Source organism: Lathamus discolor, chromosome 2 (genome assembly GCF_037157495.1).
Source record: "Lathamus discolor isolate bLatDis1 chromosome 2, bLatDis1.hap1, whole genome shotgun sequence".
NCBI lineage: Eukaryota > Metazoa > Chordata > Aves > Psittaciformes > Psittacidae > Lathamus > Lathamus discolor.
Genome location: NC_088885.1, coordinates 116,894,521 through 116,922,437, shown reverse-complemented (window position 1 = coordinate 116,922,437; position 27,917 = coordinate 116,894,521). Strand labels below are relative to the sequence as shown.

The following is a 27,917-nucleotide window of genomic DNA, read 5'->3' as shown; positions in this document are numbered from 1 at the left end:
GCCTACCCTACGCGAAAGAGAAAAAGAACACAATTACATTTAGACTACCTGATGAGACAACCGCTTCTCCAGGAAAAAAAATTAAGAAATTGAAAGTTCAATTTAACAAGTTACCTGCACTCTCAAACACTGCAGTGAAACACACACATGTGTACCCATGCACTGCACCACATCCTAAGCACAAGGATTTACGTTGATTTGCTTATATTTAAACAAACATGTCATTTTCCATTTAGGCAACGTCACATACTTTTCTCCCCAGTTTTAGGTTTATCTTTGCGCATTTTTATGTACCTAATGTTAGCCTGTTAGCATGTCCTGCCTGAACTATGAGGACTCTGACTATAAGGTGTTCCTAAATTCACCCTGCTTTTTGCAGGATAGCGACTTCAGTTAACTTCACCAACTTCCTCTGTGTAAGGCTGTAATAATTCAACCTCATTTTTACTAAACAGAAAAGGAAGAACAGTGTATGTAGAAAGCAGATGCATGCACATCCACTCCTCCGTGCATCAAAACCGAACTCCGTATTACCCCACGACGCACTACATATACATACGCACTCTAAAAATTGGTTTCAAATATAGAAAAATATATGCAGGAGTTTCATGGCAGGTAACTTAACATTTGGACATACCACACAAAAGCAGCAATGTTTTCTTATACTCAAAACCTCAAAACTTAAGGCCAATATCCCAAGAGGTTTTACAGTTTCAAGTGATGCTACACTGATAATCTAGGACTTTGACAACATCAATCCATTGCCTTATTTATGTCCTGAACAGCAAGTATGGAACTCCAGGAAAAAGAGGCAGATCAGAAAAGCCCTTCTATTTCATTCAACAGCTGCTTCAAAAGCACAATGCAAGGAGAGATCCCAGAAAGGACTGGGTTTTACAGAAAGCAACACTGCTGGATTTATGTGCCTGCATTTTCTAGACATTATAATATTGCCACATATCATGGCCAAGACTGTGAAGGCTGGGTGCACAAATGTGGTCTCTCTGTTGATACAACCCTAGCAGAAGGAAGCACAGATGATGTCTAAATTAGTTTGACAGACAATATATAAAACCATGTTGGTGGAAGCAGAGGAACGCTATTAGCTGTAGATGGCAACCACCAACAAAAGAGTTTGCTTGTGACTCATGAAGTAAAAATTGAGCCAGAAGACTTCGAGGTAGAGAGCACAATCCAGAACTTACACAAAAAAAAAAGCTCTTGGGAGAAAGCTGGGGAATTCCCCGTTTCAGATACAGAATAGGAAACCATAGCAGTAATAGAAACCCAGGGATCTACTTCAGAAAGCACATGATGGTTATCAAGTACTGCTGAACACATGAACCTTTTCAATAAAACATGCTGTAGTGGTGTAAGCACAGGACTGATTCAGAAAGCCTTACATTTAAGACAGGACCTACCATCAGCTCCTGTGGTTTGGGGACAGACTGTTTAAGACAACATTTTCATAAGACTCCCACCTCTATCTGGCAACTTGACTCTCAAGCTTATTTTGCACAGGTGCTAGACACCAACTCCCACATGAAAGCTCTGTGCACCACTAAGGCTTAATGTCCAGAGGTAAGCGAGGCAGAACCGCAAGGCACCTACATTTGAATTTAGCATAGACAGGCATTCAAATCTAAAAGACTCTTGAAAGTTTTTAAGTCTCTTCAAAACAGGAGACTATTGAGCACTGATAACTTCAGGAAGACTTCAAAAGAGACTATGCATGTAAATACATAAGGTTATCTTCAGCTATAAAAGCTAAGACTCAGACTCCATGGCATTCAGTCATAAAAGTCCAAGAGATCAGTCACAAAAAACTTTAACTCTTGTCCTCAAAGCCTCCTGACAAACCCAGCTTTTCCAATATCTAGTATTCCGAGAGCTTCTTAAAGCACTTCTTCTCGACATACCTAGTTGCAATGCAACTCTGCATTTTTATGTCACTTTTAAGCCTGTGAGTACAAAGTTGGTACTTTTGTACCTAAGACTTTTTTAGGGGCTTGATTCAGTACGTGTGGGTTTATGCTCTACAGAGATTTCCACTCGCAGCAAGCTGTATGCATTGCTTGCATTGCAAAGCACATCCACAGCAGTAAACACATAAATCTTCTGTAACGCTCCAGACATTTCAGCCCAAGCAGCAAGAAACCCAAATTTTGGTAAGAGAATCTTTAGCTTAAGAGAGTTTAAATCCCTCCCTCTCAGGAAAGTGATCAACCCACCAAACTAAGCAATGAGGAGACAATTTCTATCCCACCCTTGAAGGCTGGGCCACTGTGGAGAAAACCCCACAAGATTCAAAGGGTCTTCAAGAGCTCCAGTCCCTGGCTCCACATCAAACAGGCATTAGATAAAATGCAGGAACAACAGGGAGCTTAAGCGTTCCTTGATCAGAAAGGCAGTAGCTAGGAATCCTGGTATTTAGCACTTAAGCTCTTCTGTTCATTGTATACAGAACACAGGCATCTAAATCTGAGTTTAATGGCTATTTTGCAGGCCAGGACTTAGATTCCTGCAGTTCTGGCATGATGATCGGCTGCGCTGCAGAGATCAGCCCATTTCTGTATCTGCCTCCAAATATGCTGCAGCATTTTTTGGAAATCCATGCAACTCCCAAAAGGCAAATCTCCCAAAGTCTATGCTGATTACAGCAAATATGTGACAATTCAGTCCCCTTTAGCTGCCTAACCAGATTTCAATTACTGCAGTTTGCAGTTTTACAATGACACTGCACGACCAAGCACAATTGATTCAGATTTTCATTGGTTAGTTAGATGAGCTCCTACCCACTTCTATATTTTTGCAGTTCAGGCAGGGCAGAAATTCAAGCCGTGAAGACAACACTGGATTTTGCAATATATTCAGGACGTCGAAAAAAGAATTTCAAATACATCAAAGTAGCCAGATAAGTTCACACTCAATAGGAAGTTGTTTCTCGAAAGGAAATTGCAAATTTCAGTCAAAGAGGAAGATGGAGAGTTAGAATTAACTAATTGTTCCAAAAACTTCAGAAAGCCGGAAGGGTTTGTGACGGTTGCGTGAAGAAACTGCATGCAACCCCATAAACAAGTTTGGACTGTGTAAGTAGCTTAAGAATATGTCTCCAATTAAAAAAAAAAAAACAAAACCAAAAAATCTCCCATCAAGTTGCACATATTCCTGACAGGACATAACAAATTATCTTTGCAGTTGTCACATTTGGACCTATTTAGGTCCAAATTTTAGGTTGTATTTAAATAGGCCACATTAGGACCTATTTATTTACTCACTGGACAGCTAGGTACAGACACTTAGAACTAGATAATACAAAGACATCTATATTATGTACCTTCTCAGTTATGGAATGTTACAAACGTATTTAAAACCAGAACACTTGCTATATTTTGTTGAAATTTTCCCTATTACTCAAAGCTTCCTAGCACTCAAATACCTAGTATTTGCTGAAGATCAGGGATTATTTTAACACACATTCAGCCAGCAGCAAAGCAACTGGTATGATTTAGCCAATTAATCTGTTTCGCTTAACCTGTGTTTCTGTCCAGCGTCCAAATGGTGGGCTCCTGGCCACAAGCACAGAAGAGGCCATTGGACAGACAGATCTTTGGTCTATCCTATACAGCTATTCTTCTATCAGAAAACGTTCCTCTGCAGCTGGGGAAGAGGTGCATGCTTGTAGGGTCATTTAATGCAAAAGTTAGATAAAAAGAAAAGGTACCAAGACCTTTCTCTAGCACCTGGCCAGCAAGAAAGTCTTACTTTACCTTTCGTGCCCCAAACACCCACTTTAAGCTGTACAGTATTGGTGTACAGTATTGGCAGAACTTCCAATTACTTTCTTACTCTACCTGAATGTAACTGGGAAGGTACAAGTTCACAGGCAGAGCTTTTGCTGTAATACCACGGTAATGTGGGCTTGGCATGGTTACATCATACACATTATCTTGGCAGTCAGGCAGCAGCAGCTCCACCAACTGAGCTCAAGGCCGAGCCATTAACAGCTGTGCTGAATGCAGTTGCCTGCACATTTTTACAAAGGCTTTCCCATTTATGATGTTTTTTAATTTGCTGCCCTTAGTGCTGTACTAATATCCCTATACAATGTTTGTATACCCAGTAAGTTGTAAGAAAACATGCAGTAACAGCCAACAAACTTGTTACCATCATTTAGCAAACTTGATGCTCAAAATGTTTCACTCCTGATCAAGTAAAATACACCATGCATAATTAGCCTGAAATCTGTCAGACACATCTGTCTTGGAAGCACGGATCTGCTCACTTCTGAACTCTGGGCCTTTCAGTGTGAGATCAGTTCCTACAGCACAACCCAACTCTCTCACCCTCTCAAACAGTATTCTCAGCCATTTTCAGTTCTGCTTCCAACAACATTTAGCCTTTTAGCCCCAAACTAATCTACATTAGTTTTAGAGATGGCAACAAATATGAACAGTATGTGCCACTTTGTGAAATCCATGCATCTGGCTTTATTTGACAGAATTGCCATTCTGGTGGTGTCCCTTCTTCACTATGTGACATCTGCCCCTTCCCCTTCCTCCTCTATTCATCCTCTTTGCACAAGATACAAAATAAATACATCAGGCAAAACATGAAACAGAGCAGAAGTAAATATTGAAAGTAAGTGCATTTCCACTAGAGCAAAAGATTTCTTTTGAAAGTAGCTGCTAGCATAATTAAAGTGTACAAGAAACAGCACTTACTAGGCTTTATTACAATTATAGGATTAACACTGGGGGTGGGTGTAAGTGGGTGTAAGTTACAGAACTGATGTTAGCTGTAGCAGTACATTTTTCTTATTTTGGGGAATATTGAATCCCAATATGCCCAAAATTAGAGACCAGCATTTAGCTGCATAAAACAGGAGAGACAGCAGCTGAGCTGGGTCTTTAAGGAGCTGTGAGGACACGTTCACCTAGTTTACTGTCTAAAGGAAGAGAGGCTTTCTGGAGGCCATGCCTCTGAACTGTGCATTGAACAAGTCGCTTTCAAAACCCACCAGCCTTTCAAAAGCTTCAGTGGCCCAGATGGACTGGAAGTTTCTCCTCACATCTTCAGAACCACATCCACCTTCAAACACAACACAACAGTAGAGGAAATCTATTCAATGTTGGCAAAATGATGATCAGAGATAGTAAGAAGAAACACAATAGCGTCCTTGCGGATTTACGGGCAGAAAAAGGAATTTACATAAACGCCTCTTTCTTCCCTGCCTTCACCACCCCCCCAAAAGTAAATCATGCAGCCGTGTACACTCCTGCATAGTGTCTTTAATATGCTGAGTGATTAAAGGTGACGATGATGACTACAGGACATACTATGCATCTTTAGAGGGTTTTCAGTTCAACACTGAGGGGGCCAAATGGGGCTACTGTGTATCTAAAATATTTTACTCTGATTAAAGGTATAATTATACAGTTAGTCATAATAGCTGCCATACTTTAAAAGAAACCCACCTCTCCTTCAGGGGAAGGGAAAGAAATTATGCTACTTTATTCATCCAAACACACTCTCAGTTAAATTCAAATACAGCATGTGGACTAGATAAATACAGTGACACACAGCCACAAACACTTAGTAATCCAAGATAGAACAAGGAGATGAATGTCTTAACCTATAATCTTCGCAAAGGGAAACTAAATCTTATGATTAAGAGTTCTGTCATATCTGTGCAGGTATCAGTGGAGGCTGTATGTTTTCTTCTCAACTGTCATAAGAAATTCATGCTAGTTTTAGGACCTGAAAGACACTGCAAACACAGGATCTGACAGCTTAAGAGATTTACTTGTTTATATGGTTAGCACATAACTTCAATGGATATCCACATACGTGTTGTAGAAAGGAGAAGGCTAGTGCTAAGAATCTTATTCAGCATAAGCAAGACAAAAATCTTCTGCTTCTCACTGTATTTTCAACCCTGTAACAGATTTGCTGCATTGTTACCTTCATCAATCCAGGCCCACAGGAATACTGATTTTTGTCCAGGAGGGGTTTCCTTGGCTCAGGTCACTTTTCACAGAAAAGTAGCTGATCTCAAATAGCAACTGCTATTGATATATATAAGAAAAGATGGGGGAGGTAAATTCTGCATGTAGCTATACCTTTTAAAGTAAACAATTCTGGTTACACAGGAGAGAGAGTGAAAAAGAAATGCACAACAGACAAGCTTCAGTTTTTCACCATTTGTTTTTACTGACATTCAAAGTTCATAGTTAACACCACTAAAAGCCATTTAGAGAACCTGCCCCAGAAAATGATGCCTTGATGACACCCTCTACAGGGTTCAGTTTGCTGAAGAGACAAACTCAGACAGAGCACAGACCTAGTTCACTTGAACTTGAAGGAAGGGAGGCAGGGTCTACACAACCTCTTGATTCACAGCAGTCCCAGCTCCCAAACCAAATGACAGAAGCAGGTTAGGTAAAAGGCACATCACATTTCAAGAGAAAAAGAAAGGGAAAGGATATGAGGTACAAGAGAAGAAAATGGTCCTATTGCCAATAGTTTCCAGTTACCTGCATGGAATTTGTATACTCTCCTTCTGGAATAAAATATTTAGAGCCCTTGGTATGCATTCAACAGCTCTGAACAAATCCATTGAGTTTGACTGCTTAACCTTCATTCTCTCCCCTCTCATTTTTTTTTTTAGCATTGACATTAGAATTTTGGAATATTCTATAATTCAACAACTGAATATACATTACCCATACTAATCCCTTGACATGGGAGAAGGCTGACCAGAACCCAGCTGAGGCACCACATTCCACATAATTTCTTAAATAACAGAATTATAAATCATTGTTATACGTGCATAGTTTTAATCCCCATCCTCTGCTCAACATAGCTCAGTGGTCAAGTCCCAAGAACAACTTTGAGTCCTGTCATCTGTGTTTTTTTCCAAGCATTTTCTCAAGTGATCCTGTAGTTCCATCACTGCAACTCCCTTAAGCTAGACTTCTGTATCATTTTACAAAGCAATCTGCTATTCTTTAAGCTTTTACACACTTGATAATAGATAGAACATCACTGAAAATATACAAGAAAAATTTATCTTGCATCGACAGAACTATACAAGAATAACAAAAATAGAGATCCAGATACATTATAAAGCCATAAAATTACAAAACATCGCATACAGTAGTTTCATGGGAAGGAAGGATGGGAAAAAAAAAATCTTTTCCAGATTTCACACCATTTCCTTCCCCCATGCACGCCCAATTTGGAGAGGTGGGGAAGCAAAAGAGGTTTTTGTTGCTTTTAATTTTGCCCTGAAACATACTTTAAGTAATTGCAAGTGAGTGACACCTAGTGATGAACACAGATCTGATCATCCTCCACTCTCCCTCACAGAGAGGATAAGCCAGCAAGCACAGACAGGTAACTCAGGAGTGGGTGTTGAATCATGGGAACCTAACACTACTATGTTTCTCTCCCTTAAAAGCCAACATCAAGTGAGCCAAGACCAAGAAACTTGGTGCACAGCTGAAAAGAATGAAGATGAAAATAAATAGTTAATCTGTCCCAAGAAGAAACTGTAAAAACAGATCTAAATCATGACCTGTAAATTCACTTCTTCATTCTCTTTAATCACCTCTCTGTGGAAACATCGAGTTTTCCCAGAGATCTCATTCTTAATTAAAAATATACATCCCAGAAGCAAACGGGAAGAATGGGTTTCTCATCAAATACTAAAATATCAACAGTTGTCTTAGAGACCATTTAGTGATGTCTCTGGCTATAACTGCTATCCTGTTGTAAAGGATTTTATGAGCTTGTCAAAGACTTTTATTTTGCCAGCAGTTCCAAAATTATTGCTCACAGAGCAGTTACTGGAAGTGAAGGGGAGGGGAAGGGATCTAGTGTGATTTCTGGTAGGGTTACAGGAAGGAAAAGTATGCTGCTATGCAAAGTAGCAACAACACAGTCCCCTGAAAGGGAAGCTGGCATGAAGAGGCCAAGAAAAGTGGTCTGATTTTTCAACACCACGACATGGGACAATCCTGTATATGGAAGCTCACCCTGAAGAAGCGAGGTCTTAACGCATTTTTAAGAGCCGTCCAAAGCTCTGGGGCTAAGACAGCGAAACACAAAGTCCTGTAGGAAAGGGAAGTGATTAACTTAGCACAGCCCTTGCTGCTTTCACACATCTGTGCCATTTAATCTGTTTTTGTCACGAGAGGGATTTTTTTCACTGGAACCTCAGGAGCAGCTCCTGCTTTAAAGACACAAATCATACACAATGGTTACAAGCCATCACGAGGACAGGAGTTAAAAAAGTCAATGTAATTAAAAAGCAGCAAAAGGAACACACTTCAACACATGCTACAACTTGTGGACCTTGCTCTGCTCGGTAAACCCATGGCCATCTCTTTTTCCCTTCTCACAGATTCATGTGACGTCGGGCTTTGTTTTTTCTTTTTAATTCATCCTTCCACAAACACTGGAGAGAGCTGGAAAGCCTGTGAAGTTAAGAGCGCTGAAATCCCAGGCTGTGGGGAAAACTAACGCAACAGAGCCACCTACCATGGGAAGGCAGGACTGACCGGGCTCCGGCAGCGAGAGCCGCCACTGAAACTGATTTGAATGAACTTGACCCAGGTTGGCGGGCGGCCAGCACCCTACGTCACCCCGTGACTTAACAGAACACAGTGTTCCTGGCACCCGCACAAAAATGTGTTGAAATCCACGCTGAAGAGAGAGAGAGAAAAGAAGTCAGTGTATGCTTCAAATTAATAAAGGAAAATGATAATGAAAAGGTAATAAAGCACAAAGGCAGTATTAAATACTTCTAAATGCGTCTGCTGCGTTTTCCCCCTGATTTATTCTTATCATTTGGCACTCCCTCGTGTGCCAGAAGCTTGGCTCAGGGGCGGCTCTCCCCAGGACGAGCCCTTCCTTGTCCAAATCCCATCCCACACGCTCTCCCTCTCACCTCCATTCGTGCCCTACCTGGAAAATTCCAATGCAGCGCTCAGCCAGGCAGCCAGCAACTCCTGTGCCTGGGCTGCCCCTGACTCACCCCCTCACCCAGCCCTCGCGCAGAGACGACAAGGCAGGTATCTCACGCAACACTTCTATAGGGGATGATCACTTGTACAGTTATGTCATTCACAAAGGGATTATGACAAACCTCTGTCATACGATGGAAAGCAAACAAGTAGGAGAAGAACAGGCAAAATAAACTTAATGAACCATGAACTTGATGTACTTCCCTCATATACCATATGGCTATTATTTCCCTTTTCCGTACTTCCTCCCTCTGGGACTCCCCCTCTTCCTCTGCAAAGGCCAGCTCAAGTCTATTTTCCTCCTCTTGTCTGCCGCATCTTCTTTCTCTGACATCCTGTCCTCCTCTTGAGTGACTGATCGAGGCATTTTACACTCTTAGGTGCAGGATCAAAATCAGTTCACAGATACCTGCTGAGAGGGCTTTCCCCAGTCACCCAGCTGGGTGCCACCTGCACCTGCAACCCCACCAGTGTCCTGGAGTGGAAGCCTCTAGCAATGCCTTCCAGCCAGGCCACAACAGCAAGATGGATCCAGTTTCATCCTCACTACCTTTCACACACACAGTCTCAGCCTAGCACACAGTTCCTGCTGTTAGAGGGATATATAGGAGACGGAAAGGCAGAAGTGCTCCCTACCTGGACAGTCCACTGAAGCTGCTTCCACTGTTTCAATTAAAACCTGAAAAGCTGCATCAGTTAATAGCTGATCCAGCGTTCCACCACCCATCATCCATCAGCTGAAAATGACAACATTTTTGTCTAGTTACAGATTTTCTAATGAGACACACAACACATGCATCTAGGAGATGATCCACGTTTCCAGTCAGCCCTTCCAACATCAGAAGCCTGTGTTACATGTGAAAGCTGCGCTGATTATTTTTCACCTTGACTATTACAGACTGCAAATTACTATTACAACTATAAACTATCTGCTAAAAAGAGACAAAAGAACTTGCACAGGAAAACAATTAGGCCCTTTTAGTAGGCCCTGTTTTGTATCACAGAAAATCCTTTCAAAATTTCTTTTCTTCCAACTGGAACCCTGCTTACGTCTTTCAAATTAAAACATTATTAGCTCCAGTACTGTCACAGTGAGGAAAATAAGTCTGCCTTAACATCCCCAGGATGAAAAATAAAATGAGAAAAGTCATGTGTTTGATGTTTTGTGGATATATATTTTTGATGCTCAGAATGTAATTTTCTGAGTATATGCATCCTAAAGTAAAAGAATCTAGGGAGAGAAGAAAAATACAATTCTTACACTGTTTTTGTTTTCCCTCACTGTGGGATACAACAAGGACACATTCACGTATGGGAGAAAAAAAAAAAACCCACAAATGTTGATCAGGACAAAGTAGAGAATGGGACTACTTGAAGGATGAATAATTTAAAAGCCATCTATAAACAATTAACAGTCATAGAATCATAGAATAGCTCAGGTTGAAAAGGACCTTAAGATCATCTAGTTCCAACCCCCCTGCCATGGGCAGAGACACCTCCCACTAAACCATGTCACCCAAGGCTTCGTCCAACCTGGCCTTGAACACTGCCAGGGATGGAGCATTCACAACTTCCCTGGGCAACCCATTCCAGTGTCTCACCACCCTCACAGTAAAGGACTTCTTCCTTATACCTAACCTGAACTTCCCCTGTTTAAGTTTGAACCCGTTACCCCTTGTCCTAACACTACAGTCCCTGATGAAGAGTCCCTCCCCAGCATCCCTATAGGCCCCCTTTGGATACTGGAAGGCTGCTATGAGGTCCCCACACAGCCTTCTCTTCTCCAGACTGAACAGCCCCAACTTCCTCAGCCTATCTTCATACGGGAGGTGCTCCAGTCCCCTGATCATCCTCATGGCCCTCCTCTGGACTTGTTCCAACAGTTCCATGTCCTTTTTATGTTGAGGACACCAGAACTGCACACAATACTCCAAGTGAGGTCTCACGAGACCAGAGTAGAGGGGCAGGATCACCTCCTTAACAACTATTTGACACAATCATGTATAAGTGAAAGCTTTCACAGAGCAAGACAAACAACAGTGGAGATAATTTCTAATCTCATCTTTCTAGGGTCAGGCTCCAAATCAAAGAGGGCACCTAAATAAGCAGCAGAGATAACGTAAATTCAGAGTCAGTTAAGCTACAGGACGAAAAAGCATTCAAATAAATACAAAAGATAGCTGATGGCACAGATGACAGGGAATTCATATCAGGAGACATAAAGTTCCAACAACATGCCTTGACTTGATAGGTTAACTTTAAAAACCCCTATGGAAGAAGCAGCTCCTATTTAACCAAGATGCACTGGCATTCACACCATATGCACCTAACGTCAAAGCGGTTACCTGCCCATTCCCCTTCAAGCACAGCCAGAAACTACTCATGCAACAGGCATGGGGGGCAAGATTTTCCTAGAAGAGGGAAGCTATTCGGTAGTCTCATGTTTACAAAGGAGTTACTGTGTTGTCAAGGAGGAAAAACCCACAGTGATCCCTGTGCAGCATGCTTTGAATACACACAATTAAATTTGTCACAGTATTACAGATGAGTTGTCCACCAAACTTTGAATGCCAGTCCCAGAACCCTGCCTCTCTTCTAATTGGGCTTGGCAAGGAGCACCAAGATACTGTTAAGTCTGAAAGTTTGCTCGAGAACCAGATCCACAGGTTGGAGAAGTTTTTGAGCCACTCCCAGCTGGCTAGTGGGCAAACCACAGTGAGACTGCCAGAGCCTCCAAGGAGGGCAAAGTTGAGGGCAGGATGTGACACACTTATCACAGTCATGCAAGGCTACTTGTCTCTCTAACACGCAGCGTGGTTTACAGCCTCTAAACAAATGCACAAGGCTATTAGCTCAAACAGGGTGAGATTTATTGCTTTAAAGTACGTATTCAATAAGATTGTTTGTTCCTACACCCTTCAAGACTGTGAATGGGATGTTAAATAAAAAAAAGAAAAAATTAGGGTCTCTTGCAATTAAAAGATAAAGCAATAAGCCTTCATATTTTGTAGCTGAACACAAAAGCTAGCAAGACATGTGCTCTATTGCCCTTCTCCTAAACCACCTGATCACTATGAAAGATGAAGTGTTTCAGCTTGTTAAGCCCTGGAATATTTTCATTTGTGGCTTAGGAAATTTCATGTGATTGGATGCAATTAGCTGCACCAGGACCAAAACCACAGTAACGCATTCCCTGACTTTGGTACATATTGTCCATAGAGCTTTCAGTTGCAGCACAGTATATTTTTATTTAACATACAAAAGAAAACCCCACCTGTCCACCAATAATTTCAATGGTAAAGCCCCATTTTTAAAGGGCAGTTGAATCCTGAGCCATAAATGCATCTCTGACCATCTTCAACTATATACATATGAAAGCAACCACAACAGCTTTCATATGTAAAATGAAAGCTTTACATTTACCAGTTACATACCTGCCAGGTAGGGAAAAAAAAATTAAATCTAGGTGAGAGGAATACTTTAATTTTCTTAAATACAACTGTTTGTCAAGGAAGGAAGATTATACTAGATGGGTCAGGCTCCTTAAAAACAAGTGTAAAACAAGATTCATACTGAAGAACAGCAGCAATACCTTATAGCCCCGTTAACACGTTGAGTTATTAATTTGAGAGCTGGGTCACTTGCTAATAAAGCAAAGAGCACTTACTGTCAGTGATGTTGCAGAACCTGACAGTCTAATATGCTTGCCTACTTTCTCCTCCCTCATTTTTAAACATAGTTAAAATATCATTTAGAGAGTCAGAGAAAAGAATCTAGGACAGATCCATAACAGGAGTGAGTCGTAAGGTGCAGAAGCAACATAAAAACATGACTTCAGAGAAGCAGGAAGTGTAATAGCACGTGAGTGATACAATCACATCCATAGGTGAGTAAAACCAGGATAATGCCAGAATTAGGTTAGCATTGCATTTCAGCTTTGGGAATATTCAAAGTCAAAGCACTTTAATTTTATTGCTGTTTTATAACACCTGATCTCTCAGTCTTCATAATGCTTTGGTGGTATGGAAATGACTTATTATCAGATGAAAAGCAGAGAAAATAGGTGAAAGGAAAAAAAGTTGAGCTACCGATGGGGCAACATGACAGGATTTACGTGATCTGTGGTTACAATAAACTCAGATAGGCACAATTTGTCTCTGCTTTTATCTGACTACGCATACAAAACTCAAGACCTTCCAATTTATTAAATATAAGTTATTACTGTTTGCCGTGAAGGAGATGTTCATTGCCAGCTACATATGGGAACACATTCCTAGACACTTGCTTTTATTTTTACCATTTCTAGCTTAGGGTTGAGGGGGGCCTGTGTATGTTCTCATTTTCAAAAGCTAGTGCAGGTCGATGTATTTTTCTAAGAACAAACACACACACTCGTTCTGACCACATTTTAACCACAGTACTGATGTCATACAACCCATCAAGTTTCTGGATTCTGCAGAATTTTGCAATGTTAACACAGATTTGTGCTCACATCTTATTTAACTAAAATTCAAAGTCTGTTTCTTCAGTCTTAATTTCATTCTAATTTTTTGTCAATTCCTTTACAGCTGTAACTATCACCTTCTTCACTTTAGTTTTATGCTTCCATTTTATTATGCACTGGTTTGCCTTAGTTTGTCCTCTGTGTGGTTTTTAAGAGTTATAGCAAGTATTGGTTTTCCACAGTACCATTTCCTCTCTTTACAACACTACACAGTTAAGCTCATAAAACCAAACAAAAGACTTCGGTTCTAACTTTTCCCAGCATTGTTTGTTTATATGTCTACACATGCAATTAGTCTAGTTTTATCTAGCAAAAATTAAAGCATTATTGTTTGTAGAAACTGAATATACTGAGACTAATGCTGGCCAGAGAGACTGAGGCACCAGGTCTGAAGTTTCGGTTTCACTGAATAGAAGTAACCTATCAGATTTACTCTGCACTTTAGATGTAAACGGCAAACCAGAACTTCCTTTTGCTTTAATCCCATAAACACTGGCATAATGCCACATAAGAGAACACACTAACCACATTCTGAAAGTTAAGGACTTAAATGCACAATAAAGCAGTGACTTAAAAATTGTGGAGATTAAGGAAACAAAGTTAAGAACAGCAAGAATAAGTCAGGCCAGAGACTTGTTGCACCCAGTATCTTATCTGGGACAGTGGCCTATGTGAGATGCATAATGCAAAGAAATACAAAGCAAGTAAATACTTCTTCCCTGACATACTCCTCCATAGTGAAGTGATTTGCAACTCCAGAACATCCTAAGGGAGAGTCATTTGACTTACTACCTTGATGGATTTTTCTCCAGAAAAAATTGTCCAGTTATTAAACCAAACTCTGCAGAAGCCTAGTAATACTGTACAACTTCTTAGTATTTTTAATGTCATCAACAAAAGTAACTGGAAGAGACCACAGGTGGGTCATCAGTCGTAGGTTTCCAATCCAGTCATTGTGGTTTGTTATTGCTGCAACACCTAAAGAAGCTTCAGAAAAATTAAGGAGTGTTATGCTGAGACTTGTACCGGAAAATGCAAAAAAAGAAGGGGCAACCTCTGTTCAATGACTTCATGCCAGCTGAAGAGCCTGAGCAATGAAGTGCGTTTTATGAAAGTCATAGTGGTGGAGTTAAAAATACACTGAAAGATTCTTTTCTTGCAGTCAAACCCTGCAATACTACCAACACTAGGGAATCTCCTTTGAACATTTCACTCCAGTGAATTCCAGTTCATTCCAGTTCAGAGAAGCACATAAGCTACATTATAATCTTATTTCTTGTTGTAAGAAGTGGAGCATAGTGCTGCTAACAAGCAGATGGAGAATTTTCATGATCTACTGGCTGCAAATCTCAGAAATTAAATCCATTTGCTGTTCTTCTATTTGAAATATGCATGCTAACAAAGCAACAGAAATTAGCATTCTGTGGTCTCTTAAATCATCCCTCTGTGCTCAAAATGTGAAAATAAACCACTACACATTATATCACCAGTAGTCTTACTTTTTTTTTTGGCTCTGTGATGACGACAAGGATCACGACTGTGCAAAGCTCAATGATTATTGTCTGCATTATTACTTCTGACTGTTCAGAGTGTCTGGAGCATGCAAGGCAGATAGAAAACTTCCATGAACACTTTCCAAATGCTTACAAATTAATTGATGGCAATTAAGTAACAGCTGTGTAGCATAAACCTATGTAATTCACATGCAGTGAATGTGAAGTTTTGCTTCTGCACAATCAAAGTTTTGAAGTCATGATCTACAAGCAACTGCTACGTTAAACATGCAGAAATGCCAGCCTGAGAATGCTCAGGGTATTTGCAAAGATACACAATGAAAAATTATGTGTAGTATTTTATAATCATATGGTACAACTCCCCCCTAATTTCCCTGTCATTCTAGTCCTCAAAAAGTGACTTGCACCATGGAAGTGTGGCACAGAAGTCACATTGCCTTCCGTTACTATATAAAATTATGTTCTAATTTTCCTTTCCATCATTTCCCCAATTATTTCTTCTACTTAGCTCCCAGAGTGAACTGTTATGACGTTAACTAACAACTATTTATACTCAGCATCCACAATTTCCAAATGGGAACATCCACAGTATGTGCAGTACTTCTCAATTGGACTCATATACAAAAGTGATGAATCAGCTCAGCATGTTCATTATCAAAAAGTGATGCATTCACTTTTCTGGTAATTTTATTTCCTAAACATTGAAGAAATTGAAATAGACATTTTCCTGAACCTAGTTTTACCTCTAAGCTCATTAGATTCAAGAAGCCATCAAGTATGTACAGGAACCATTTATCTGAAATTATAAAGCCATACAAGAAAAGAATTCTCTGCCCTGTTTCTGATGACCACTTTACTAGTTTTTCCCTCCACATGTCCTGTGGTTAGTGCTAAGCTTTTAAAAACTAAATAGTCTCAACAGAAAAGCTATCACAGAACCTTTAAGTTGTGCGTACTGTAAGCCACAAGTCAAAAATGATGTAAGAAACAAATCCACCTCTAATGTTTGCATGGGGGGAAAAAATGTGGGAAATAAGACTCAAGTGCATCTAAAGGTTAAAAAGTAGATGGGAATAATCACCCTTCTGGTTTCTGTTTTTTTTTTTCCAGACTTGTTTCTTGTAAAAACATGGACTTTGCTGTTGTTTAAACTGTCAATCTTACCTGTTGTCTGGCTCATTGCTTTTTAAGCATATGACAGCAGCAGTTATACCCTAATTTATTTCTTTGTCCTAAATTTGTACCCTGTGAAAAGTCCCCATAACCTGATATTTTTTAATCCAACCTTTTCCCAACAAAGTATGCAAAAGAACAATACATGTCTTTCTCTCCTTACCTCCGTCTCCAATAACTACAGGCTGAGGCTGATGACAAAGTTTCTTTGTGCAAAGAGCTGCCCTGACCCTTTCTAAGCCCGTAAATAAACACCATACAAAACCTCTTATATCCTCCCAACACACCAGAACTATCTTACATTATAAGGGTGATCCTTTTGAGTCCTGTAAGAGATTTTAACCAAATCTCACCAACGGTGAAATTTCCTGGTATACAGCTGTATAATCTGGTTTTAAAAGTAGCTCTGTAAAACTGTCACATTACTGTCTGTCATACTGTTAGTTCTTCTCTCTGTACATGTCTACAAAGAACAGGATAGAAAATAAGTAAAAATAAATAAATAAAAAAGAAATATGATGCTTTATGTACAATTGCCACACTAAAAGGTCTTTTTTCTAGTTTTGTCTTAAACATACAATGCCTTATTAGACTGGGGTATCCATTCCCACCACATGTCTGGAGACAATGAACTTAAATTGGTTCAGAAAGGGACTGAGCTAGCTACTGAAAGATAAAATTCACAGTGTCTCAGACATAATAATCTCAATGCATCTAAACTACAAAAGAAACCTTCCTTCTCCCACTGTGCAATGTGTAAGTATAGTCTCACAGTTTTCTCCCAATACAATTCTAATTCAGGACCCCAGCTAGATAAACCTTCAACAATCCTGTGTTGTCAGTTTATAACACATTATTTATTACTTTAGCATATGCACTAAATAAAGCCCACACCATTATACACTCATGCATTCACATACATACTCCAAAAAGGAGCTGCAATTACCCTGCTTAGCCCACAAGGAAAGTTCAATATTGTGGATTTACAGTATTTATTCTTTTTATACTGCTTGTTATACTGCACTCCCATTCCAAAAGATCCTGAAGTGCTTCATATTCTAGACAAACTACTTTATTATTGGAACATACTAGACTCACAATAAAACTCAGCAATACCACTATTTTTTTCATTCCATAATGCTTAAATGTACTTTGACAAACACATACGCTTAGAAAAAAGAAAACCAGGGTGCTTTTTGAATTTGTTATAAAAAGGACATATTTCAATTAAGAAAAGGAAACCAAACAAACCCAAACTTACCTTTGCACTTCTCTCTCACCCAATCAAGTTAAAGAAGCTTAGGCTGTGAAGCCTGTCACCAGCTCACTCCAGGGAAGCTAAACGCTTCTCTAGGCAAGCCTGGCTCCAGCCATCACTCTCTACGAGCTGTCTCAAAGACTCCTCTCCATCCCTGTGTCTGTTCAGAAATCTTTATTAAAAACATGAGGTAAGCACAAACTAGACCATGTGAAAAAACACCCTGCAGAAGCCACACAGAGCAGCAGGTGGTAGAGAACCAGAGCTACACAGGGTACCCACAGCACTGCACCAAGTGGAGATCCACTTACAATGTCATGTTTTGGTATGTGACATGTCAATTGCTCTCAAGGGAAAGCATCAAGGGTCACAACTGAAAGAAGACAAAATTCATACACACTGAAAAGTCCACAGCACGCAAACATGGGAATAGCTGTAGGGGTATCTACAGGGGAATCATTCTAACCCCTTAGTTTTGTCTCCAACAATGATTAATGTCAGATGTTTAGGGAAGAGTTTCAAACAGGACAAGCATGTGGCAATGCTGCCACAGAACAGTCTCCCTGATCATAGTTTTTGGCTTCAACTGGAGGCAAGATCTTTGTATTTAATCCTTAACAGATTTGTCTTTCATGAGTTTGTCCAACTAGTTTGGAACCCATGCAATTTTTCAGCATCCATATCATCCTGTGGGAAGGAGCTCTGCAGCTCATATGATGGGATGAATAAAACTCCTTAATGTTGAATCAACCTGCTAGTTTCATTTGATGTCTCCTAGCTCCATTCAGCATTCAGTCATTTTGGTTACTTACTCCTATCTATTTGTGATTCATGGGTTCCTTTCATGTCCTCTCCATAGCAGTTTCTTTTTGAAGCTAAAGGCTTCTACTCCATAGAATTCTTCTTATGTAGAAAGCATGCCATATATCTGATCATTCTTACCAACTTGCTCTGAAATTTTCTTAGTTTCACTGCATTTTGTTTATGTGAATGAGAAGACCAAAACTACTATCCAAAAGTACAGCTGATGAGCAAAATCTGTGGTTTGAACTGCAATGTTTTTAGTAGCTTTTCAGAATATTTAAGCCCCAACACAAGCCTCAGCCCTTCTCATCCACGACTACTTTATGTCAGGATGAAACTGCTCTGCACATCATGTTTGCCTTTGCAAGCAGACAGTTCCAGTCTGCTTTTCTCACTTAGCTTCAGTGGTCCCTTTTCCCTGCACAGGATTGTGTCAAGGTGCCTGCAGAGCATCAACAAGTTGTTTCCTCTCAGAAGCATCAAACTTCCCAGTAGTGCCATCATGATTCGTACTAAGGGAGTACAGGGCTTTCTTCCACTGGTGAAACAATGAGAAAAATATGCACAGAGAAATAAAGAGTTGTTGTGTTGTGCAGAACACCTGATATGAGGAGCTGCCACAGCCACCACTTCTAAGGAGCTGCAACTAGATGACAGTATTTGGTGGCACAGAACTAAGTAGTTATATTAGGTATGAGAATATTGGTGAACTGAGACTGAGCAATGATCAGGGGAGGGTGAATGGGGACAAGTGAGTGAAACAGTGACCAGAAGAGGAGACAGAGTGGGAGGAGAATGACAAGGACTGAGTCAAAAAGTATGCCACCATGCTGGGACTGAGCAGTGAATCAACAGCAAGGTGTAACAGCTTCTTTGCATATCCAGGAAGTGGGGATAACAAAGCTGGGCTGAAGTTGTGAATAGTGCGAGTTATCATATGAAGCAACACTTTATGTTTCAGCATGTTTCCAGAGAAACCGAGGACAGAGAGACAAAGCCATCAAGTAGTCAAGCTGCTGCCCTGGTCTGAAGGCAAGTAATTATACACTAAAGAAGGAAAAAGAAAACCCAATGATCTTAAAACCCTGCTCCCATGGGAGCAGGGCTGTATGCAGCTGGCATATACATGAACACACAGAGCAGGAAAAATCCTCTTTAACATGTTATAGAATTACAGCCCATTGCTACAGATCATCTCCACAGAAAGGGTTAATCAGTTACCAGTGTTATTAGTCTGGAATGTGTCCTGATAACAAAAGAACTGTAAATCTGAACTGTCATCTACAGATGATTCAGACATTTGCACAGAAGCTGTTTATCACAATGCAAGACCAACAGAAGATGACACAGACCCTGTCAAACTGGATATGAGACATTAGGATTTTACCCCACCCCAGTCCCATCTCATTGTCCCCAAGAAAGCCAAACCCCCCCACCCAACAGAAGTTCCCATCTCCAAATTTCTTAAGTCTTATTATAAACATATTCAGTTTATTCCATTTGTTCTGCCCCCTTCTACTCCTCTCTTATCTATCCAACGCACTTGCACATTGCAATGGGAGCCAGGAACAAACGTCCTGCTCCCCATAGCATACCACCAAACTGCATTCTTTCCAAACAAAATATACAGCAGCATGACTTAGAAAAGCCCGCAAATAAAACAAAACCCCCACACAGCTACCTTCTTCCATGCAATAAAAACAAGCACAGATATACCAGGAGCCTAATCCATTGCAAAAAGGAAAAAATATACTGGAAGAACCTTGGGGGTTTTAATAACCCCAAGGTTAGTATAGACTAGTTTCTAAACTTTGGTTTTCCTGTGTTTTCTAAGATATTCTAAATTTATTTCCACATCTTCACAACTGAGTAGATTCTACAGAGAGCCAGTATACACTAACCCCTTACCACAAAAAGGACAGTTATGTTTCAGCGAAAAGTTACAAGAAGCTCATAAGAAGATGAGGCCTAAGTACAGGAATAGTTGGATGATTTTGTTACAACTCATGCTTTACTTGTTCTATCAGGAATTGGATGACCTTGGACATTCAAAGAACTTACTTTCACTGAACAGTCATTCAATAAGCACCATTACACATGCATTTTTTTCAAGATGGCTCTATGTATTATCTTTCCTACATTGCTGCCACAAACCCATAGACCAGTAAAGTTCACTTACGAAAAGATGCAACCTGCAACTGCACTAGGTACCTTAAAAGGACCAGGTCTTCTTCACCACTGGATGCAACAAACATGCCTGGTAGTAAAAGAGCATTTGACTTTCCTCAATATATTCAGGCCTCCACCTGATGCAATGAACTGGCATGATGGGTGACAGAAGCAGGCACTAGAAGATCATATAATTATTAAAACCAAGTAACAAACCACAAGAAATATTGAATCAAAGGCTTTTAAAGAATTCAAGCCATTAGACAATCTACTCTGTTCAGGTCTCCTTCCAGAACCACACTGTTTAGAAAGCACATTTATCACAACAAGAAATGGTTAAGATCATAGCATTCCACTAATACTTCTCTTCCACCATTTCTTTGAAAAAGGATTTCAGACAAATTCAAATCAAGCTTTTGTCCAAACATTTTGGCCTGAGGAGTCCTGAAACAGTTTGGAAGACTGTCAGACAAATCAAAACCCAGCAGCTTTTTCACTGTCCTCCTGGGTCTTTGCAGAGCACAAAACTATTGGCAAATTACTGATAACAGCAAGCAATAGAGCACCTCATCAGGGGTGGGGAAGCAAGTATGACAAAAGCCTTTGACTTCCTATCAATGTTTTTTAGTCCCCTGGCTTTATCCCTTCTCTCCCTTCAGAGAAGGGCACTGTACTCCCAGCAGTGCATGCTCTTTCCTGTAGCCTCTTCTGCTGTAGCACCAGGCAGGCTACCAGCAGGAAACAGATGAGACCCTCTTTCACTGCTTCACCTCTTGAGATGGAGATCAGGGCCCTGACAAGGCAAATATATACCACCTTGCTTCTCCCTAGTACACCTGAAGATCCTCTGCAGCGCTATGAAGATTGCTACGCTACCCAAGAGGTGCCAGACCTGAGGAAACACAGATGTCTCCTGCAGCAAGCAGACACAGGGAAACTAACACAGGCCCTTTGGATCTTGTTTAAAACACCAGACAAAAGAAGGGAAGAGATGGGGGAAGACAGCAAAGAGGAGGGCATTTGATACGTGGACACAGAGATATCAATGCTGTCAGCTGCACTTAAAGTTGTTGCTCTCCAGAGCTGTGCAAGAATGAACACAGGGCTCAGCTGAAGCCTTAAGTTAAACAAAGCAGAGGGGCTGGATTAGCATGCACAAACAGCCTAGTGCTTCAAACATAAAAATACAGTCTGGGAATGACAGCACAAGGCAGCAAGGTCTACAGTCTGTTTATGTCACTGTAATAGTTCCTGCAATCCATCAGATTTTGTACACCCAGAATGTGGTACACAGGAGTTTCTGCTATACTTAGTAACACATCCAGGAATTTCACTAGATAAGCACACAGAAGTACAGCTACCTCAGGGACACTCTGGATCACCTACAAAAGCATGCACACATACATATATGCAAGCACCTGTAAGTATGAAAACAGCCAATGAAACTTCCTTCAAAATGGACACCATGGACTTTCAAGACTTCTACACCATCAAAAAGACACTTGAGTGTCAAAGCACTCATATGACTGACCGCATCATTCCTGAAAATAATGAGCCAGTTCAGCTACACTGAGATTTAAATTCCTATCTCTCAGAATTATAAAGAAAAGTTTTCCCCAAGGTACTCTCAACCATCAAAGCAAAAGGAACATCTGAGCCAGTTAGGTATTAACTGAATTAGGATCTTCAGCCCCAATTTGAAATTAATGGGGTCATTGTTTAACTGGAGGCTTACAAGAAGCTAGTTATAACGCGGGTAGCCACAGCTCATCCATAAACATGCTGTTTCCTATTCCCATAATCTGAGCAGATCATGGGAACAAAGTTGAGAGGGAAACTATTGTCTGTGACTTAGGAAAAAGCTTCAAAGCTCCATTTCTGGATCAGAAGATGGAGGGACATCCCTGCAGACGGGATACAGCAGAAAGCAGCTGGTGCACAAGTTCAGTTTTGTCTACCAGTTCAGGTATAAATCATTCCACCTTGCTGATATGAACACAAAAGGCATCCGTTTCTGTACCACTACTGACCTGCAATATTTTGATTAATAGGTCTCACCTCAAAAGCCCACCTGAAGAGTCCTGCTAGAAGAGACCGATTCTACCCAGAAAAGTAAGGTTCTAGTTTTTGGGAGACAGGGAGGAAAGAGGCAGGGAAGGAAGAAGGACGCTGCCCAGACTGGTTACACTGTCTGCATCCTTAACAGCACTCCAAGATCCAACTGGATAAAGCCCTAACCAACTTTGTCTGACCTTGCACCTGAGCTTGCTTTCTGCAGGTTGAACTGGAGACATTTTTAAGTCCTTTCCAACCTGAATTACTCCATGAAGTAACAGTAAGCTTGGGGGGGTTCTTGTATCCATTCTAATAAGTTTCCTTTGGTAATGGACTGAAAAAAATAAGTGCTTGCAATAACATGGTCATATCATCACCCTTTATCAGTGTTAAGTCATCAGTCTGACAGGATGACACAAATTCCATTTGCCATAATAATGATTTCCTACCTTAAGATAACCTCTTTTAAATTCTGTTACACAATAATAGTTCCAGACTCAATTCTAATTACTGAGCCAATGATAGTCACCATTACCATTATAATGGATCAAGAGAGCAAGGACATAAAAGCAGGCCCGGAAAATATTGGCCTACTCATATTTTAAGTGATCTCTTCAAAATTTCATTATGTTGAATCCCTCTCAATGTAATGCCACAGAAGGGAAGAGTTTGGTTTTTTAAAAAAGTGAAGATAATATTAAATCCATGAGCTAAGCAACTAAGTGAACTTTATTTAGACAAATAAGAAGGCCTCAAGTAAAAGACATACACCCACATACATTCAGTGTGCAGGAGGACTTCTCAAATGCATTTTTCACTCAGGGAAAAATCCCAAAATTAACCTTTTGCACCACATTACACAGATTTTTTGCACAAGGCTCAACATCACATCAGAATGCCTGCTGTCAGGGCACACAGACTGAAGCACAATAGAGCTGAGAACACGGAAGTGATTCTTTTCACACTTTAAAAACACATAAAATAGACAACTGAAAAAGAGAATTGCCCTATCACCATTCAGCAAAATTCTTTGGGGATACTGGTATTCTCTATGTATTTAAATGAAACAAACTCTTAACCATGCTGGGTTTTTGATGAATTTTCAGCCAAATTAGAAGTTAAGATCAGCAGATAAGCTTAGTAATGTGCCCTGCATTAAAGAGGGTTTGCTCTAACCAGTTAACCTTTATTAATGCTGCAAGTACAGAAGACTATCTAATTCCTACACATCAGCAATATAAAGGGTGAAAAATACCATTCACGCCAGTCACGGATAAATGTTACTTGCCTTGCTTGTAAGCGAGGCATATCTGCCTACCCACTAGCAACTGGTCAATAGATTTAACACACAAGGGAAAAAAAAAAAAACCACCATACTCTGTAAGATACCAAAATGATATACTCCATAAAACCACTGGCCCACTATAAGGGACTAAGTTAGTCCCTCAAGTCTCATAAGAAGGGATCTGAGTATGATGAGATGATGTCACACTTAGTGTACAGGGCCAGAGAAAGTAACCAGTTTAGGAGGTAGTATGGCAGAAGACATGAGCTGACCTAACAAGAGCACTAGGTTTCCTTTAATCCCTAGCATTAAAATATATACAAAGTTGAAAATAATTCAGAGATTAAGAATTCTTATGAAATATGGAACTTCAAACTCATGAGACAAAATCTCTGCACAAGTGTGGCAAAAAGCTGTCATTTCCAATGTATAAAAATGTTAGGTCAATTCTGAGGTGATTACATAGTGCTCTTCTGAAAAGAAATATGTTGAAAAAGATAACATTGATGTTTAATTGTTATTTTAGCACCACAGCCTCCAAAAAAAAGGTCAAGTAGGCATCCACCACATGCAACTGAAAGCACAGGAACTCGCAGAATAAAACCATCTGGGATCAGGCCTTCGCAGATCTTTGTCCTGCACCATCTTAAGCAAAAATTTAACCAGTTACAGGTCAAAGGAAAGTTAACAATTAAAAAATAACTCTCCCATCCCCTAAAGATATACAAAGGAAAGCAAAGCAAGGCCATGTCATATCTTGCATGTTTTCTTCAAGATTTCTGAACTGAACCAAACCCAAAAATTAGCTAACAGCTGCTCCCCACAAGGCCAGGTTCAACCTGCCTTCCTCATTGTCCTCTGTCAAGTAGCTTCACATGTTGGAGGTGGCTAGCTGACAGGAAAGACACAGCACAGGGACTTGGAACATAAAGTGAAACACGACTGTAGCTTTGCACTCTACAGATAAGCAAGAGTTTTATCTTCATATGAAAACAATACACAAAGTGCTTCTACGTAGTTCATTATAACTGAATAAAAGTAAATTTCAAAAGAGATCTATTGGTATATACGGGGGAAAAAAGCCGTAAAGTTATTCATCTTTTGACATTTCCCATTAGAAATCTAGTCCACTCCTACCATGGGTAAATACTACCATAAAGAAATTTTGGCAGCAATCCTAAACCTCCAGAACCTCTTGGTATTTGGCATATTTTGAAGTGGGGTAAAATAAACTTCATGGCCTTTTGATTATCCACACACTCCATTAGGTTCCAGAGATTCAGTAAATACCACAAAAATGATGATATATCAACATTTGGCTTTTTTTCTTTCCCCCACCATGAACTAGGCTGCAAAATTAACAGGCCTTTTTAAAGAATACTTATACAGCAAATGACCTCCTAGAGTGAACACTGCTTTTCTATTCTGTCTTGGAAAGTTCTCCAACAGCCTGGCTGTGATTTTTTTGTAGGAAACCAGCATATCCCAAGAAAAGCAAAACAAAGACTACAACAAGCACAGCGATCGCTGGGGATTTACCCCCCTGCATACGCCAGATTCCCAGAAGAAAGTTTACTGGTGAGGCTGACCACCCACGAAAACTCCCACAGCATGGCACTCCAGCTGGGAAGAGAGAAAGGGAAATCTGCATAGGCATCCTCAGATTCCCAGTGTACCCACATCTTTTGTAGTATCAAAACTTCTGGTTAGGGTTAAAACCTTTTTATTACAGTATGGTTGCGCCTGAAAAAGTCCTCTCATGAGCACCATTTACTAATATGAACATGTCTCATAACATTGATCCAGCTCTCCATCTGTATCAGCGTAAGTCATGCTGGTATTACAAAAGCAGAACAACTTTTACTGCTTGCATATAAATCCCAGTTCTGTTTTTCCAGGTTTATGCAGACCTCCTTATGTGATCTCCTCTGATGCTGTTGCCCAGCACTTGTGCTATTTAAAAATCACATCTTTATGAATCCGAAAAATACTTGACTAACCCTTGCTGAACTCTGAGCTGCAGATGCTGAACTGCCACCGACACATGTGGGCAAGCTGAAAAGCTTGGTCACATGTGTCGCCCACCACAGCAGCTGGCATGCTGCCGTGCTCTATGGCCAGACCATCATACTCCATCCACATTCTCTCACGGTGATCTTAATAGAGAATCTACATCTAAATTTAAACGCGGTTTAGTGAATCCTCAGTGCACGTCTGTAGCAGTCCCCCGCATGCCCGTCTCCGCCGCCGGCAGGAGCTCGACCCGTTTCCCTCCCCCGCCCGCCGGCGGTGGCACCCCTCCAGCCTGCGTGCAGGGGCAAAGCAGCCGCCGCAGGGCCCCGCCCGCGGGAGGCGGTGGCCGGACCGGCAGGCGGGGACGCGCCCGGGGCCGAGACCCGGGAGGCTCTGCCCAGGCCTGCGGCGCCCTCTGCCGGGGCCTGCCGGCAGCGCCGCCCGACAGAGCGGGCTTGAGGCGCCCGGTCCGGCACGCAGGCAGGCGGCTGTGCGAGCCCTCACCGGCGCCACGGCTGCCCGGGCAATGCCCCCGCCTTCCTCCCGGCCCTCCGCCACCGCCTCGTCCAGCTCGTTCCCGCTGCTCCAGGCCCTCTCGCTGGGCTCCTCCCAGGACACTGGCCCTCCTCGGCCTCCCCCCAGGCCAGGCAAACCCAGTCCCTCCGCCCTGCCCGCGGGTGCCAGCCCCAGCCGGCTAGGTAGCCCGGCTGTGAGCCTCTGCCTCGCATACTGGAAGCATGGCAGGTACCGGAGGATGCAGCCAGCCTCCAGCGCCAGAGTTTAAATGTCACTGTGCCTAGCATACTGTCACGTCTGGGGTCTTTTAATACAAGTCATTTCACTGTTAGATACTAAATAAAGATAAAAACTTCTGCTATTTCTTCTATGGTTGACACAGCATGCCTTCTTTATACATAAAATTGTATTTTCTCCATATATGTAACATATGTAATAAAATGCTACCAAATCTTAGCTGACAAGATTATCGTGTACAGAATTCCTTCTGGAAAGATAAGGTAAGCAAAATCCTCACTGTCCTCCAAATTAAATGCAATCAACTATTAATATTCTCCATAATTATAGTAGAAGCTTTTTTTTCTTGAAACAGTTTCTTACCTTACAATGCACATCATTCTCATCATTCTCCTCTTTGACAGGCAAAGAATTAAGATCTGTGCAGGAGTCCGAGTCTGATATCTCCAGTGAGCTGTTCTCTTTTTCTGATCCATCACACCTATTGGTGGAATCACTATCCTGCTCCCAGTCAATGAACTCCAAGTCATCTGAAATACAATAGTTGTATAAAGTTTTTCTTAATCACCATGTATTATGCATAACCATGAGGTCAGAGTAACACTACAGTTATCCCAAACTTGAGAAAACAAATGCAATGACTGCTACTGCTAAACCCAGGACAGTTTTGTTTTTTGGTTTTTTTTTTTTTTTGCATTATGTTCAACTGATCTTTAACTATTTTGTAATCCTGTCTCTCATAAAAAGCTAAATTGCAGAAGCAGACAATCTTCCGTGAAAAAGATACAAAAATTACATACAAATAAGATTTCAAAGCACTGCCAGCAAAGAGGTGGTATATTTAACTGCTGAGGTAGGACAGGGATTTTTAGTTTAGTAGTTATTAGCTTTCCTAGGGTTAAGTGCTTTGTTTTGGGGTTTTGTTTGCCCAGCTGCATTTGATTTACAAGTGCACCTGTTCAGAAATTAACTGCTCTAAGCAAACACCTCAGACAGTGATTTGAAATAGCTGAAAATTCAGTGTAAGTTAACATCTGCTATTAGTGGTAACCCCCTCACAGAAATGAAAAAGCTAGTTGAAATGGTCACCTCCTAAAACACCACAGCTAAATACACACATCAGCAAACCAAGCCTCTAGGCACATCAGAGAGAGGGTTGTTTAGGATAATTCAACAGAAACAGGCACAAGGAAAGACACAGTATTTTCAAATAACCTCATACCTCTGAGGAGCTCCTGAAGGCAGTGGAAGCCTGAGCTGCTGTAGCAGCCTCTCCACCCTTCAGGTCCAAGTGCCACAAGGTACTGAGAGGAAGAATGTATTTTGTATAAATGAGCATGTTTGGAGGAGAATGGATGAA

At 40.9% G+C, this 27,917-nt stretch overlaps 1 protein-coding gene and 1 long non-coding RNA gene across 4 annotated transcripts in view; one reads left to right on the top strand and one right to left on the bottom strand.

The window, feature by feature from the left end:
* Positions 1–27,917, bottom strand: part of SPIDR (scaffold protein involved in DNA repair) — a 205,134-nt gene that overhangs the window by 164,998 nt on the left and 12,219 nt on the right. For 2 of the 3 annotated variants that reach the window (XM_065668225.1, XM_065668226.1), the window contains one exon: positions 26,921–27,087. In XM_065668225.1, coding sequence (XP_065524297.1) covers positions 26,921–27,087 — 167 coding nt within the window. Of the gene's footprint in view, positions 1–8,544; positions 8,710–26,920; positions 27,088–27,917 lie in introns of all 3 variants that reach the window. The other variant, XM_065668224.1, reaches the window with a different exon arrangement.
* Positions 22,336–25,296, top strand: LOC136008657 (uncharacterized). The gene is made up of 3 exons (XR_010610184.1): positions 22,336–22,417; positions 22,503–22,563; positions 25,263–25,296. It is a non-coding gene; the product is annotated as an uncharacterized LOC136008657 (long non-coding RNA).